At 36.4% G+C, this 14,823-nt stretch overlaps 3 protein-coding genes across 3 annotated transcripts in view; 2 read left to right on the top strand and 1 right to left on the bottom strand.

Moving 5' to 3' along the window:
- Positions 1-1,499: 1,499 nt before the first annotated feature.
- Positions 1,500-14,823, bottom strand: part of LOC147064411 (uncharacterized) — a 39,060-nt gene continuing 25,736 nt past the window's right edge. The window contains exon 2 of the mRNA XM_085957935.1: positions 1,500-1,706. The gene's annotated coding sequence lies outside the window, so the exon portion shown is untranslated. The remainder of the gene's footprint in view (positions 1,707-14,823) is intronic.
- Positions 7,507-14,151, top strand: Ciao1 (cytosolic iron-sulfur assembly component 1). Its single transcript, XM_085957933.1, has 4 exons — positions 7,507-7,660; positions 9,469-9,757; positions 10,967-11,154; positions 13,457-14,151. Exons 2-4 carry the CDS (start codon positions 9,487-9,489, stop codon positions 14,012-14,014), a joined length of 1,017 nt encoding a protein of 338 aa, XP_085814059.1. The 5' UTR covers positions 7,507-7,660; positions 9,469-9,486; the 3' UTR covers positions 14,015-14,151.
- The window catches only part of LOC147064410 (NIF3-like protein 1), a 39,618-nt gene continuing 32,301 nt past the window's right edge, over positions 7,507-14,823 (top strand). The window contains exon 1 of the mRNA XM_085957934.1: positions 7,507-7,660. The gene's annotated coding sequence lies outside the window, so the exon portion shown is untranslated. The remainder of the gene's footprint in view (positions 7,661-14,823) is intronic.

The following is a 14,823-nucleotide window of genomic DNA, read 5'->3' as shown; positions in this document are numbered from 1 at the left end:
CAGTGGGTGAACTAAGGGCAGTAATGTCACTTGATAACAAGGTATCACAGATTTTTTTAATCTTGACCCAACAGGATCTGCCTGCAGTGGTGCCTACTCCGCAGAGGCCGACGGTAAACATCGACTCTCCGGCAAGTTTTTTACGACCACCCGCAAGGCCTGAAACAGCGGAAAAACCCAACAGGATTCCGTTGCCTGTATTTAGCGTCATAGTTCAGGAGCCTGCTTTTCCGACGCCAGACAAAGCTCGGGTAGTGGAACTTACCAGGCTCCAACTGTTCGACACAGATCGCCACGCTGAAACCCAAAAACAAAATTTGGCGGCCCCGTCTTTCGTTGACTTGGGACTCAACGATGAGTTACGCCCCTACGATCGTTCATCGCAAACGATACATCTAATGGAGCGTACGATCGCCGGCCTCCAAAATGCGATACTCGCTCAAAAGGAGTATATTCGGGACGCGTTACAGCGAGTGGTTGACTCTGTCAGCGACCACACCATCGGTACGGCTCTTTTTGAGACGGTCGTAAAGGAGTTCGGGTCCTTTTCAGCACTCAACAAAGTGTCTGAGGACGTCACCCGAATCCTTTGTGGAAAACGGGCAGAGTTGGTTCAGATGAGGCGGAAGAAAATCCTCTCCGGTATAAAAGACACCTTCACCCGAGAGGCTCTTCACAAGATCCCACCTAGCGCCGAACATATCTTCAATAAAGATAAACTGGCGGGGTTCCTAGAAAGAGGTGGGGGTCGTGAGAAGGTCTTCGATCAGACCACCAAAGTGGTTGACCAGGGCAGGGAGAGTCAACCTAGCACTTCGTCAGGTGGACACAAGGACACCTTTCGGAGGCAGGGATACACGAGGAGGATACCAGACCAGGTTAGGGGTGGCTTGCCGAGAGGCCCACGCCCATCCAACCGAGGTTTTCCCAGAGATAACCGAGGTGGTGCGAGAGGCACTTACCCTAGACGCAGCGTTGCTGTAGGATTTGTTTCCCGAATAGACCAAATGTCAATTTTACAAGAGACGAAAAACAAATTACATTGTCGTATATTTAAATATCAGTAGATGTATCAATCATTCTTTCTACATTGTATGATTGCAACATTATCTAAGAATAGATTCCAAGAATAATATACGGGTATAAATCATTAAATGCACAGAAAATGCATTTTATTTACAAGTACTCACTGTGGATATTCGGGATTTTTTAGCGCTCTTCAGAATAATGGATATTCGGGACAAAACAAGGACATTCGGGATTTAAGACCGTAGCGTATTGCTGCACGGCCCACGGATTACTGAGTGGTCAAAAAGTACGCGCGTAAAATGTTATATTTATTTGCACGATAATTGTTAATAATTACTTCTACTATTTAAATACTTAATGATCATAATTACCCAAGTTCGTATGTAATAATAGCATGCGGCAATCGCTTTTTCGGGTTTTTTCAGATTAAGTAATAAAATAGTTTTTAAGTAATTAACTATTTTTTTATTGAACGAATAATTTGCAAGATTTAAGAATGTACCATTCTAATAATTGAATATACATAATTTTTAAAATCACTTCTGAGAAAATATATTATAACCAATAGAAAATATTATCTTTTTGAAAAAAGTAAGACACCCGGCAGGAATCGACCCTGCATCTCCTGGGTTTACGCCCCAGTCCACGAATTATCCAATATGCTACGAGGTGACATACTTATGACGACAAACTTTGACTATTAGCCTTTTAATACCAGCTCATCAGCACTCTTCAAAATCAAGCAACTATCGGCGATCGGTTTTTGTTTATTAAATAAAATTAGGTATCTTCAATTACTTCAATTACTAACCGACGTCACAGATTTCTCCAATATTTTATGATGGTACTAACTCGTACTGGCTAACAATTTTATATTAATACTTTTCCAAAAAAAATCTATGTATATATATCTGTATATTATTATATCTATATATTTCTATTATTTACAATTAAAATTATTACAAACCACCAAATAATATTATATATTTACTATTGTAAGGAATAACAACACAAAATAATAGCATGTAGGGTAAGGTAAGGTTATTTGGCAGTATTTTGAGTAAATGTAAAAAATGAACACTTTAAAATAAAAAGTTTTATTCTTTTTAAGGAATCACATAAAGATTATAATGTTAAAAATGTATGAGTAGAAGAAAATATTGATAAAGTTATTTGTTTAAACGTAATATTACACTTATTAATGTATCATCAATGACTAGGTAATTTGGCAATAGGATATTTAATTTGGCAATAGTGGTTAGGTAATTTGGCACTATGATAAAGCATACAAATATTTAAAATATTATTTCGTTTATAACTACTATTCATCATTATCCGAATTCATGGATCCACTGCACTTTTCACACATGAAAATATCTTCTTCTGTGGACTCGTCTTGGCAGCGTACATTATAAGGAACATAGCAAAACGAACACTGAATCCATGACGTAATACTATTCTTTCTGACATCTGAGAGATACTGGGTATGAAAAATCTCAACCATTCTTCAAATAGTTCAGCATTTTATTAGAATTAGGCAAAAAAAAAATTGTTATGCTGAAAAAAAATAGCAAATGTGTGTAGTATAAGCATGATAAATAATTTGGCAATAGTCTTATTTAACTTAATTGGGATGAAATATCATTAAATATGTCGTAATACATATAACAGTATTTTATACTATCTAGAAATCAAATAAAATCAATAAAATTTTACCTTTGAAAAATTATTATAACGGGCACTTATAATTTTGAAGTTAAAAAGTTAATATTTTCACACTATTAGCTAAGGAATCACAGCAAAACACTAAATGTTACATTCAAAATAGTTTTATAACAAAAAACTATGTTTATTTTTTAATCGCACTAGTATAAATTGATTTCAGTTGTAAAAGTCATGACATTACAGTAAATTAAATAAGACAGGTCTCTTCGAAATCAACAAAATACGTATGTTTCAACAAGACAAACGCTTTACTGTTTTGTACCAGCGAAGACGCGTGTGATAATCGTCGTCTGTAAATTATTTTAATATTATTAGATATTTTTCCATCTATCAGTGAGTCTTTGAAGCATATATAGCGATAGGTTATTTAACAGTCATTTTTTCAAAAACTACTGCCAAATTACCTATACTGCCAAAATACCTTACCTTACCCTATAAATTAATTACCATTGGCTGCTAATATTAGGTAGGTACAATATCCAAGTATATAATATTCACCAAATAAATAGTTACTAACATACATATTAAATTAAATTAACTATCAGCGCATTCAAAAATAAATAATAGTATCGCCTTTATTTTCATAGAAATACCTAGATTAAAAATAAAATAAAGACAATCAATGTTTGATTAATAATAATTTGAAATAATAATTATTTTTTACGTCATAGTAGTTTCCGGGCCACACTGTAGAATTCATATAACCGTTGGGATTTTGTGTCATTTATCAAAACAAAATGCAGTTAATTAGGTTAAATTACTCACTTCCATAACTCTACTGTAAGTTCAGGATGAACTGGTGATGTATCAGCTATGAATAATCTCTTCAAATTTGATGAATTCACTATTAAAACAATAGTAACTTTAAAAACAATATCAATAAGACGAAATTTGAAAGAGGACTCCGGACGGCCAAAATATATGAAAGTGGGCGTGATTGTTTTAGAGCTAGACAGAGTGAATGTGGGAGCGAGATGCACGGCGTCAGCGTGGTTTGATTGGCTAAAAGTCATATTCGGGAAATAAAAACTCAGCCAGAGATATTTTTCGACTGAAATTAACTTAGATATTCAGGTACGAATAGTTGGACATTCGGAATAACACCAAGGAGTAATTGTAACTTAACAGGGCGTATTCGGTTTATTTTTAAAAATATCTCTGTTCCTAGATTAAAATGTATTGTTTTTATAAATGATTTCGGTAGAGTTCGATAAAAGAAACTGAACTGCATTAAAATGTCGATTTCGACAAAAATGGATATTCGGGAAACAAATCCTATAGCGACGGCAGGTGACCGGGCTCCCTCACCACGTTCAAAGGGGGACGCCTCCAGCATTTCCAGGAAATCTGGCAGGCCAAGGGTGCACCACCACCATTATTAAAAATAATAACGGGAACCCGTATTCCGTTTATAAAGAAACCCCCTCTAATAATGCCTTCCGTACAATTCCAGAAGGATTTCCAAACGCGACAATCGCCGGAGATCACTTCACAAATCACGGAACTGAAGAAATCGGGAGTATTGGAATTGGCAGAACCATCTCCGAGCTTCCTCTCAACCCTGTTCCTAGTAAGGAAGCAAGACGGCAGTCAACGACCCGTCTTCAACCTAAAATGCCTAAACGGTTTCCTACAACCAAGGCCGTTCAAACTGTTCCACCATTTCAAGGTCCCAACATTCCTGAAAAGGGAAGACTGGTTAGTAAAAATAGACCTAAGCCAAGCGTACCTACATGTACCTATAGCCAAACAACATCGCCGATTTCTTCGGCTACTTTACCAAGGAGAACTCCTTCAATTCACGTGCCTTCCGTTCGGACTGTCGGCAGCACCAAGACTGTTTACCTCATTAACAAATTGGATGGCCGAACACCTCCGGGGAAAGGGTATGAGAATCGTCACTTACTTAGACGACTTTCTGATGGCAAATCAGTCCAGAGAGATTCTTCTGTCGCAACTGACTTATATGATAGATTTCATGCAGGCACTAGGCTGGATAATCAACAAGAAAAAATCTTGTCTGATTCCAAGCCAACAGCGAAAGTTCTTGGGTGTCACGTGGGATACTCACAACAATCGGAAATATCTATCAACAGAGAAGTGCACATCACTTCGTCACCACCTGCAATTGCAGATCCAAAAAGGCAGTTGGTCGCTCAGGCAGGCCCAACGCCTCCTCGGGCGACTCAACTTTGCAACCTTCGTCACTCCACAGAGGAGGTTGCATTGCCGACGTCTACAACGTACGAGTGCTCAATTATTATCAAGGAGCCATCCTCATAAATCAACATAGATTCCACCACAAGCTCGAGAGGACATCATGTGGTGGATTCGAGCGGTGGGCTCCTCAGGAAAGATTCACAGGGCAACCTACAATCATTTCCTCACCACAGACGCAGCCGATTCAGGCTGGGGAGCGCAGTTAGACGAGTGCCACCTATCAGGTACATGGACAAACCGCCAATCCACGTGTCACTCCAACCGAAAAGAGCTATATGCAGTACTCTCAGCCATACAACTCCGAGAGCAAACGCTCAGGGGATCAGAATTACTCCTACAAACCGACAACATAACAGTGGTGGCCCACATCAACAACGAAGGGGGCACAAAGTCTACAACCCTACTAAGTCTTTGCCGACAGATCCTGAAAATCGCCAACCAGGCCAGTGTATCATTGACTGCACAATACCTTCCAGGAAAATACAACTGCGTGGCAGACCATCTCTCACGCAGCAAAATTATCCCAGAATGGCACCTAGTTATGGCAACTACAGCTCCCCTATTTCAAAGATGGGGACTCCCAGACGTAGACCTGTTCGCGTCCAACACAGCCCATGTTGTCGCAACGTATGTCTCACGAAATCTTAACGATGCCCTTGCACTGTTCCACGATGCCTTCAGTCGACAGTGGGACTTCAAACTAGCCTGGATATTCCCGCCACCGAATCTAATTCCACAAGTATTGGCACACCTGAACATGGCAAGGGGAAAATATTTACTAGTGGCCCCATGGTTGAAGAAGTGTTTTTGGAGCGCAGACCTACAGCAGAGATCACTGGAACCCCCCTACCCGATCCCGCACTTGGAGTCATTTCTAGTGGATACGGTGACAAACCATCCACCTCCACAAGTCCGGGACCTATCAGTCCAGTTATGGATAATTTTGGGTGGGCAGAGTTAGTTTCTAGCTGGTCGGTAGAGGACAGATCACTTCTCACTTCCGGCTGGCGACCATCCACTTTGAAGACTTATAGACCTGCATGGGACAAATGGAAGACGTGGTGCATGGACAACATGGTAAGCTATAATACCCCCGAGCCGATTGAAGTGGCTAGATACCTGGGTCACTTATACAATAAGGAAGGTCTTTCATATAACACTATTCTTGTACATAAGTCAGCCATAGCTACTTTTTGCAAACCTATGATCAGTAACAAAGTAGTGCGTCATATATTAAAAGCCATATCCACCCGCAAGACTAGACCTACAAAACCACCGATTTGGGATCCAAGAATTATCGTGGACTACCTCAAGAAAACAACACCACTAGTATAATACAACCTATATGAAGTTTCACGCAGAACAGCTATATTATTATTACTCGCATCGGGACGACGGGTTCATGACCTTACCCTACTCAGTGTAGCGGATAATGGCCTAGTCGATAATGGCGACCATATAATTCTATGGCCAGTGTTTGATTCCAAGACAGACACATCAAGGCACCGCCAATCTGGATGGAAATTAAGCGTTTCCAGCTGTCAAAACATCGATCCAGTATTTTGGCTACGAAAACTTATCTGCGTTTCCAATGAGAGAAGAGAAGAGGGTGGTAATATTCCGGCATTATTTATCTCGTCAAGAGGTCCCCCAAAACCTGCGACTCGAGCATTCATCGGAAATTGGGTGAAGTCAGTACTTGCTGATGCAGGGGTACAGGAATCACCAGGCAGTACTCGATCAGCAGTCGCCTCTCTAAATTTGTCAGAGAACTACCCCCTAGATGACATCCTGCAGAGAGATAATTGGCTCCAAGAAGCTACTTTTAAAACATTCTACCAGAGACCGATAGACACACAGACTTCTACAGCGTGGGAACAAAATATGTTGACCTCTCTGTTCAGCCCGGTGCACTGAGCCTAAAAGCAAGGAGATGTTATACCTAATTCTCATGTTAGGTTCATCCACCTTATCTTGCAGGATCTATCTTGCTTTACCAGGACGTGATAACAAACAGATATCTCAAGGGACTTCAGAGTCAATAGCGAATAATGAAAGGAGTTTTACCTACCATTAAAACTCTTATTATTCTTGTTGACTCTGAAGTCCAGAAACACCTACCTGGTTTCCTTGAGACATATCAAATTGAAAAACCAAAGTCAAAGCACGCTACGATAGAAGCGTCAGCTGGACCTTGCTGGTAGCAGGTTTGATACTCACTTCTAGCATACTTCGGTAGTGCTTCATTCAAGAATTGGCCTCCTGCCAGCCGGACAAGATGAGCAACCAGTGAGATAAGTAATCGAGAAGAAAAGGGGGTAAAAAGAGGACATCACGGAAGAACACAAGGCGAAAAATACGATCAACATCTCAAGGGACTTCAGAGTCAACAAGAATAATAAGAGTTTTAATGGTAGGTAAAACTCCTTTCATTTTCAAAATATGTCAAGTCGATTTATGAACAAATTCGGTCAAATTCAAAAAAAACGACCTGTGTGTTTTATTCTGGCAACTCAATCGGCAAATAATTTTGTTTATGGCAAATTTACAAAAAGTGACATTTCGTATTTTTAATTCTAGTCTAGAGATAAATGGCGTGTTTTGTAATTTTGATTCTGATTCTGTTGACAATACGACAATAATTATAAGCACATTCTAATAGAAAAATCCATACACCAGCATTCGTGTGAGTAATACTTTTGGATATATTTGAATTGTTTTATAATGCTATGCTGATTTCCCAGCGTATTGCCACATGCGATCGGGATACGAGTATCTGTTATAGTTGTTATGCATAATTATTAATGAATTGTAATGCAACTTTTAATATATGAAAAGGGCGTTTATTCGGTATCATTACAGGTAGGTACTCTATATTCTAACGTTGAAAATCATCGGAAAATTTCTTTGAATTCGCGACTTTGACGTTTGTAAGTGAGGTTAGGTTGTTGTCTACCATTTAAAAATCATGTTACGAGATCGAATTTATCGGTTTCTTTCTTAGCGTGAATGTTGACAATTCCAAATACGTTTGGTTTATGTCATTATTTATTACCTAACCAAACTTTTTTTTTAATTGTCCAGATCAATCACGCCCGGGTTGACTTTACTCGGTAAGGTGAGACATTTAAGAAATAAAGTTAAAACATGGTCAGAAATTATTTGGATTATGGTGCCGTAGATAACCGCATTACCATTTATCATTGTTTGTTGGCAGAAACATAGTTGCCCATGTAGACAATTATATTAAATACCTTTGTCTGTCGGCGCAGATAATAATTGTTAATTTAAAGTTTGATATTTCGATGCATCATTATCACACACTAAGATTAGGTTGGGGTAGATTAGATTTACACCCACGACGGCCGCGTGGCTTAAGCGCCGGTATGTGGTGTCGAGGATCCCAGGTTCGAATCCTGGGTCTGGCAAGTACACATATTGTTTTTCAATTTGTGTATGAGTCAGGGTATGGACCTAATAGGTTGAGCAAGTGGCTGACATCCATTTCTCGTAAAAATAAAATCTGTTAATACAAACCTCCACTCTGTGGAGGCCCATATGATCCTATTATGATCGGACATGGAATAATAATAAAAATACGATTAGATTATGTTTGGTTTGGTCTAAAAAGAAAGTTATAAAAAGTCATGCGGTCATCTGCGGTTCTATTACCATCATTTGTTTCTGAAATTAAAACCAAACCAAAACCTTGGACTTATTTCTTGGTTACATTAGGTTCTGTTAGGTTTTGGTTTATTTTTACGTCTCAAAAGTTCAATGCCATAAAAATTCTATAGAGTAGTGTATCTTTACCCAATTTCAGTTTAATAAAAATCGACAAAAAATTCAAATTGAAACGCACCATATCTTGATATCTCTAGGTCAGGAGATGACTTAACTCATCATCCGTTTACGTCTATCAGTTAATTTGTTAGGTGTGAATTTTTAATCTGAATAATTGTCAGGATACGTTTTTGCATCATGTCGATAAATAAATATATATTTGCATTATACCTATTACCCTTATAATCAACATTTATTTTGAAAGACGATAAATATAAATACCATGTAATTTATACATTTTGTTTGTTATTGTAGTAAGATACCAACAAATATTATTAATGTCAGTTATAAGTTATGTTTCTGAAAACTCCAGTTAGACCAGAATAACCTCAATTCTCCAAATTTCATTATGATAATCAATTTTGTTTATGCATCGGAAAAAGACATAGGTGAAAGGTATCATTTTCAAAGAATGCTATAAAAACATGTGTAGGTATTCCAGAAGTAATTTAGATTTTCTTTTGTTATTACTTTTACATTTGTGGTTAAGAAATGTATTTGAGGTTGAGGGACCGAGACCGATTCAATTCCCAGTGGGCGGCTGCTCTCGCCATCAATAGTATAACGATGCAATACTAGATGATAATATAATAATTATAAAATTATATCAGTCAGAATTGTGTTGACTCATTTTGAAATTGCATTTTATAGGATCGCTAGAGCAGCGCCATGGGTAAATTGCTACTAGACCAATGTCTGTCGGGGCACAAAGGAAGAGTTTGGAATTTAGCTTGGCACCCGTTAGGAGGCGTTCTCGCGTCGTGCGGCGAAGACAAAACAATCAGAATTTGGGAACTGAACGGCTCCAAGTGGGTTAACAAAACGATTCTGGCCGACGGCCACCAACGGACCATCCGGGAAGTTTCGTGGTCTCCCTGCGGCAATTATTTGGCCTCGGCTAGCTTCGATGCCACCACCGCCGTCTGGGATAAAAAGATCGGTCAGTATTCTCTTTATTTACTTTCATTATCGTCTACGATAAAATTCTGCGGTTTCCAGTCAAAAGTTCTTATGTCACTGTTTAGCTGTTTCACGAAAATTACATTTTATTTCTACATAATATGTGTACATCATGTATACCATGCTACATATTTTGTGAATAGTTGGTAGACAAATGTTAATGTTCTAATTCTCGTGCCTAAATGCCTAATATTAATATTTTAAAGTTTAAATACAACATAATATCAAAAACTTTGTAATTAACTAACACAGAAGAAAAAAACATTATTAATTCACTCTACATTCAAACGACAGCTTCAACAGAAGGTTTAAGAGCTGCAACAAAACAGACTTGTGAACTTTTACCTCTGACTACAGAATTTTTGCCTCTTGACTACAAAACAAGTACCATTTGAAGTATATTTATCGCAATAAATAATTGCCAGTGTTTCATATTGTTCAATTTTTACAGTAAAACCTCGTTAGTAAGAACACTGATAATTCGAAATTCGCCGTAATTCGAAATTTTCGGGAAAAAAAAGTCCCTTGAACATTATTTTCATATAAAACCATACCTTTAATTCGAATTTCATAATTCGAAATGATTTCAGAGTCCCTGACATATAAAAATATTCAATAATCGTAATAAAGTACACAATTTCATGAGCCAGTCATTGAAAATTGTGACTGACTTTTCTTAAAACATCAAAAATTACTTATTTTATGAAGGTAATAAAAATAATCCTGACATTTTATGACCCAATTCGGTAGGCACATCTATGATCGGAAACGAAATTAATGAAAATAATTTTTTTTTTTTAAATTTTTATTCCATACATTTCATATTTCGTAATTCGAATTTTTTTTTCGATTTTCGGTCCCATGGAATTCGTATTAACGAGGTTTTACTGTATTGTGATTTTGCAATTTGTGATAATTCAGGAATGGCCTTTGAGGTACATCATATTATCGTACATGGTGTAGCAGCAATACTTGCCTTATCCAATATAAAAAAATACATTGACCAGAAGGTCCAACATTTACATACCTGGAAAACTATTAATTTTTTTTTTTACATTTTACTACACAGTTTTTATTAAAAAATCTCATAAAAAGATGTCTGTATGGTGATTTAATTTTTTTTTTTTATGGAAAATATCACTTAGTCATATCTATCTCATATATTTTAATCTAATTGTGTACATTTTAGGTGACTTTGAATGTAACGCTACTTTGGAAGGGCACGAAAATGAAGTGAAGAGCGTGGCGTGGTCACCATCGGGACACCTCTTGGCCACGTGCTCACGAGACAAATCAGTGTGGGTTTGGGAAGTTACCGGAGATGATGAATACGAATGCGCTGCAGTGCTCAACTCGCATTCTCAAGATGTCAAAAAGGTCATTATACTTCATTCAAAGATATACAGTTAACGCTCGATTTACCAGATGGGATAATCCAAAACATTGAATGCTTTGCAATATTATATTTGGTATTATTAGGTTGATTTGATATTAAGTATTGTTTTTATACTATACTACGCCATTTAATTCTATTAACCCTTTACTGCATAGTGTCGCAAATTTGCGACATTTCAAACTATTTCGATATAGCCAATGCCATCTGTGTAAATTATCAAATAATATCCTTTTTCGATGCCTAGAAAACTGTTTTACCATAAACATCTTACTTTACCGATTTTGTTTGGAAATTTCAAGAAATAAAGCATTTCTGCATTATAGTCTCTGCATTTCTGCTTTGACAGTTGACGAATTCGTATGTACGCGAAAATCCGCATTTGTAAATAAATAAAAAAAAATATACAGAAGATTGAAATTGGTTGAATAAAAATATCTACACATCAAATAAGGTGTGTACATTAGTTTTTTATAATTGTTTTCATTTGGTTTTGTATTTTGTCATACTAAAATGTAAGATTTCCAAATGTCATAAATCTGCGACACCACGCAGTAGCATACAAAATTTAATGAAATTTTCGAAAAATATTTTTTTCATTATTTTTCCTTCATTCACAAGGCATTTTGACACCAAGAAAAAATAAAATTTTTCAAAAAAAAAAATCATGCAGTAAAGGGTTAAATTGATAATCATATTATTATTTTGTTATCGCTTCTTTATATGTAATAATGAATATATTCAAAATTGTGCAATTATCACAATATTCTTACCCAATTTCACTCGGTACATGTGTTCCAGTGGCGAAGGGTGGAGGTAGGCTGTTAAGATTCGCTATAAATAGTGCACACTAAACTTTTTTAGTCATATGTATTTGTTTTTATTGAACTAAGACTACAATTTACAGATGGTGTTAGTTAGTTTTTAAAAATCAATTAAACCATGCCTAAACGAAACCATAATAGATTTGGTCTAATTTGGGCAATGCGACAAAATTGTGCACACTTTTTCATTCATAGTTATTCGTTTTCGTTGGATTAAATATACATATTACACATATTGTTGGTTAATTTTTTTAATTCATTAAGCCCTGACTAAACCAAACTATAATAAATAAAAAAAAATATTCTATTTACAAAATATTCAAAGTTATGTATGATTTAATTGCATACTTTTAGATATTTTAGAAATAGACATGTATTTTTTGACTATTATCTATTATGGCTTGGTTTCTAATGGTTTAATTGAATTTTAAAAACTAACCAACACTATCTGTAAATTGTAGTCTTATTTCAATGAAAACAAATATGTATGTCTGAAAAAGTTTAATGTGCACTGTTTATGGCGGATCTTAACAGCCTACCTCCACCCTTCGCCACTGATGTGTTCTACGTACACAGATTAGAATTGCACCGACTGGACATGAGTCAACCGTAAAAATAATAACAGTGGATCACTTAGCAGTTGAACTACCGCTGACAAGATATTTAAAAAATATTTTTCCCACCATAAACTTACTGCAAATTTAATCATTCGAAGTATGAAACTATCATGGTGTTTTGACCGCTGCAAATCGAGAACGGACAGTAACTTATATATTTGAGTATCATTTATCTATGGTCTTTTTATTTGTTGTGGAAATATCTAAATATTTAGATATGTAATGATTTTGTTTTCTATACAATTTTCAAGAATACAAAATATGTACCTATTGTCTGATACCTGCAACATTATTATTTAATAATAAGAAATAGATTTCCAACAAGTAATGGTAATGGCCATGTTAATAATAACAAGGTAATGGTAACATATTAATAGGCCATCCATGGACTGAAACTGTATGAAGTTTCGAACCGTGTGCTATACTAAGCTTATCTTTTCTGGTCATGGAAATATATTTCCACAAAGTATATTATAAGCATCTGATTGTATCCGTTTATACCATACAGTTACATTTACAAAGTTAATGAAAATATATTTTCATTAACTAAACTAACTAAACCGCATACGGTTCCAGTCCATGGATGGCCTCTAAATAACCAGTAAAATGAAAACCGAAGGTAAATTGCTAGATTTCTATGAGTTTCTTCTATAATGTTCTGAGGTTTCAGTTAAATTTGTTTGTCGCGTTGATCTTGCAGCCCGGTTGGCTATAGAATTTTTTTATTATATTGTAGATAAAATGATACTCATTAAATATAATTGGACATAATACGTAACATAAAATATAATTGGTCATTAAAAATAATGTTGACCCAGTTCCTAAATCCCGATATAAATTTTCAGGTCGTATGGCACCCTACTAAGGAACTTCTGGCGTCGGCGTCCTACGATAATACAATCAACATTTACAAAGAAGATCCCGCAGACAATGACTGGGTGCTGTCGGAGACGCTGCCGGCCCATCAGTCTACCGTTTGGAGTTTGGCTTTCAACAAAACCGGAGAACTTTTGGCCAGCTGCAGCGATGATCGCACCGTTAAAATATGGAAAGAATACTTGCCGAACAATACTGAAGGAATAGCGACCCCACAGAATACACCAGTGTGGAAATGCGTCTGCTCGCTATCGGGCTTCCATACTAGAACCATCTACGATATCGCATGGTGTCACAAGTCTGATCTCATCGCTACCGCTTGCGGTGATGATATTATTAGAATATTCAAGGAGAGCGCGGATTCCGAGCCAAATAACATGTCCTTTGAGATGGTTTGCACTGAGCGCGGCGCTCACACCCAAGATGTCAATGCCGTGAAATGGGATCCACAGAACGTCAACCGCTTGGCGTCGTGCAGCGATGACGGAGAAATTAAACTGTGGACATATGACGATAGTTGTAGCTGAATAATTTTTTTTTTTTCAAAACCGCCTTTACTGTATTCATATATTTTATAGATTGAAAAGACCGTTAAAAAGGGATCATTGTTAGCTGTTAATTTTTTTATTTCATGTAAAAATTTGTAAATAAATTTTAATAAAAACATTCGCTGTTGTTTTTTTAATAATGTAGAAACTTCATCATCTAGATTGGAGGAGTAGCATCTGATACAGGGCTTGGGCAACTTTTTTGGGTATTGGTATTGGTTTCAAATGATATCACCTCTCCCAGACTTCAAGTAAATAGAATCAAGCTAATTGCCATCAAAATAGAGAATATACTTCACTCAAGGCCAAGACTTTAATAAAATGCTTAAAAGCCACGCATCTTTAACACATACATAATACATGGGATTGAAGAATTATTATGACATTTTGATGAAAACATTATTTCAGGTTTTGAAGAAATGGTGTTTCATTTTTGATAAAACAACATTAATATCAGGGGTTTTTTTTTCTCTCAGCAACTTGGACAATGTCATCTGAGTCAAAATGATTTGTTTAATTATTTACTCTTCAAGTTCAAACGGGCAACAAAATCCTGATGGGTGGGTGGGTTGATGCAAGGTTAGCAGCATCTTTTTCTGTTTTACATGTGCAATTTTAAAAGGCTTTTTATTATTTGTATAGTTGCTCTCTGCTCATAGACTCGGTGTGCTCATTCAAAATTCATTTTTAACTCTACTTGCATTGCAATAAGAGTCTAAATTACCAATTCGCATCTATCTCTTTCATTGTATCCATCTCGTTCTGCTGATGTGCCCAACATGCAATAT

This window comes from Rhyacophila brunnea, unplaced genomic scaffold, assembly GCF_057557595.1.
Source record: "Rhyacophila brunnea isolate RB1 unplaced genomic scaffold, BYU_Rbru_1.0 scaffold_7, whole genome shotgun sequence".
Classification (NCBI taxonomy): Eukaryota; Metazoa; Arthropoda; class Insecta; order Trichoptera; family Rhyacophilidae; genus Rhyacophila; species Rhyacophila brunnea.
Note: the sequence above shows the minus strand (reverse complement) of the source record. Positions and strands in the feature narration are given on the sequence as shown.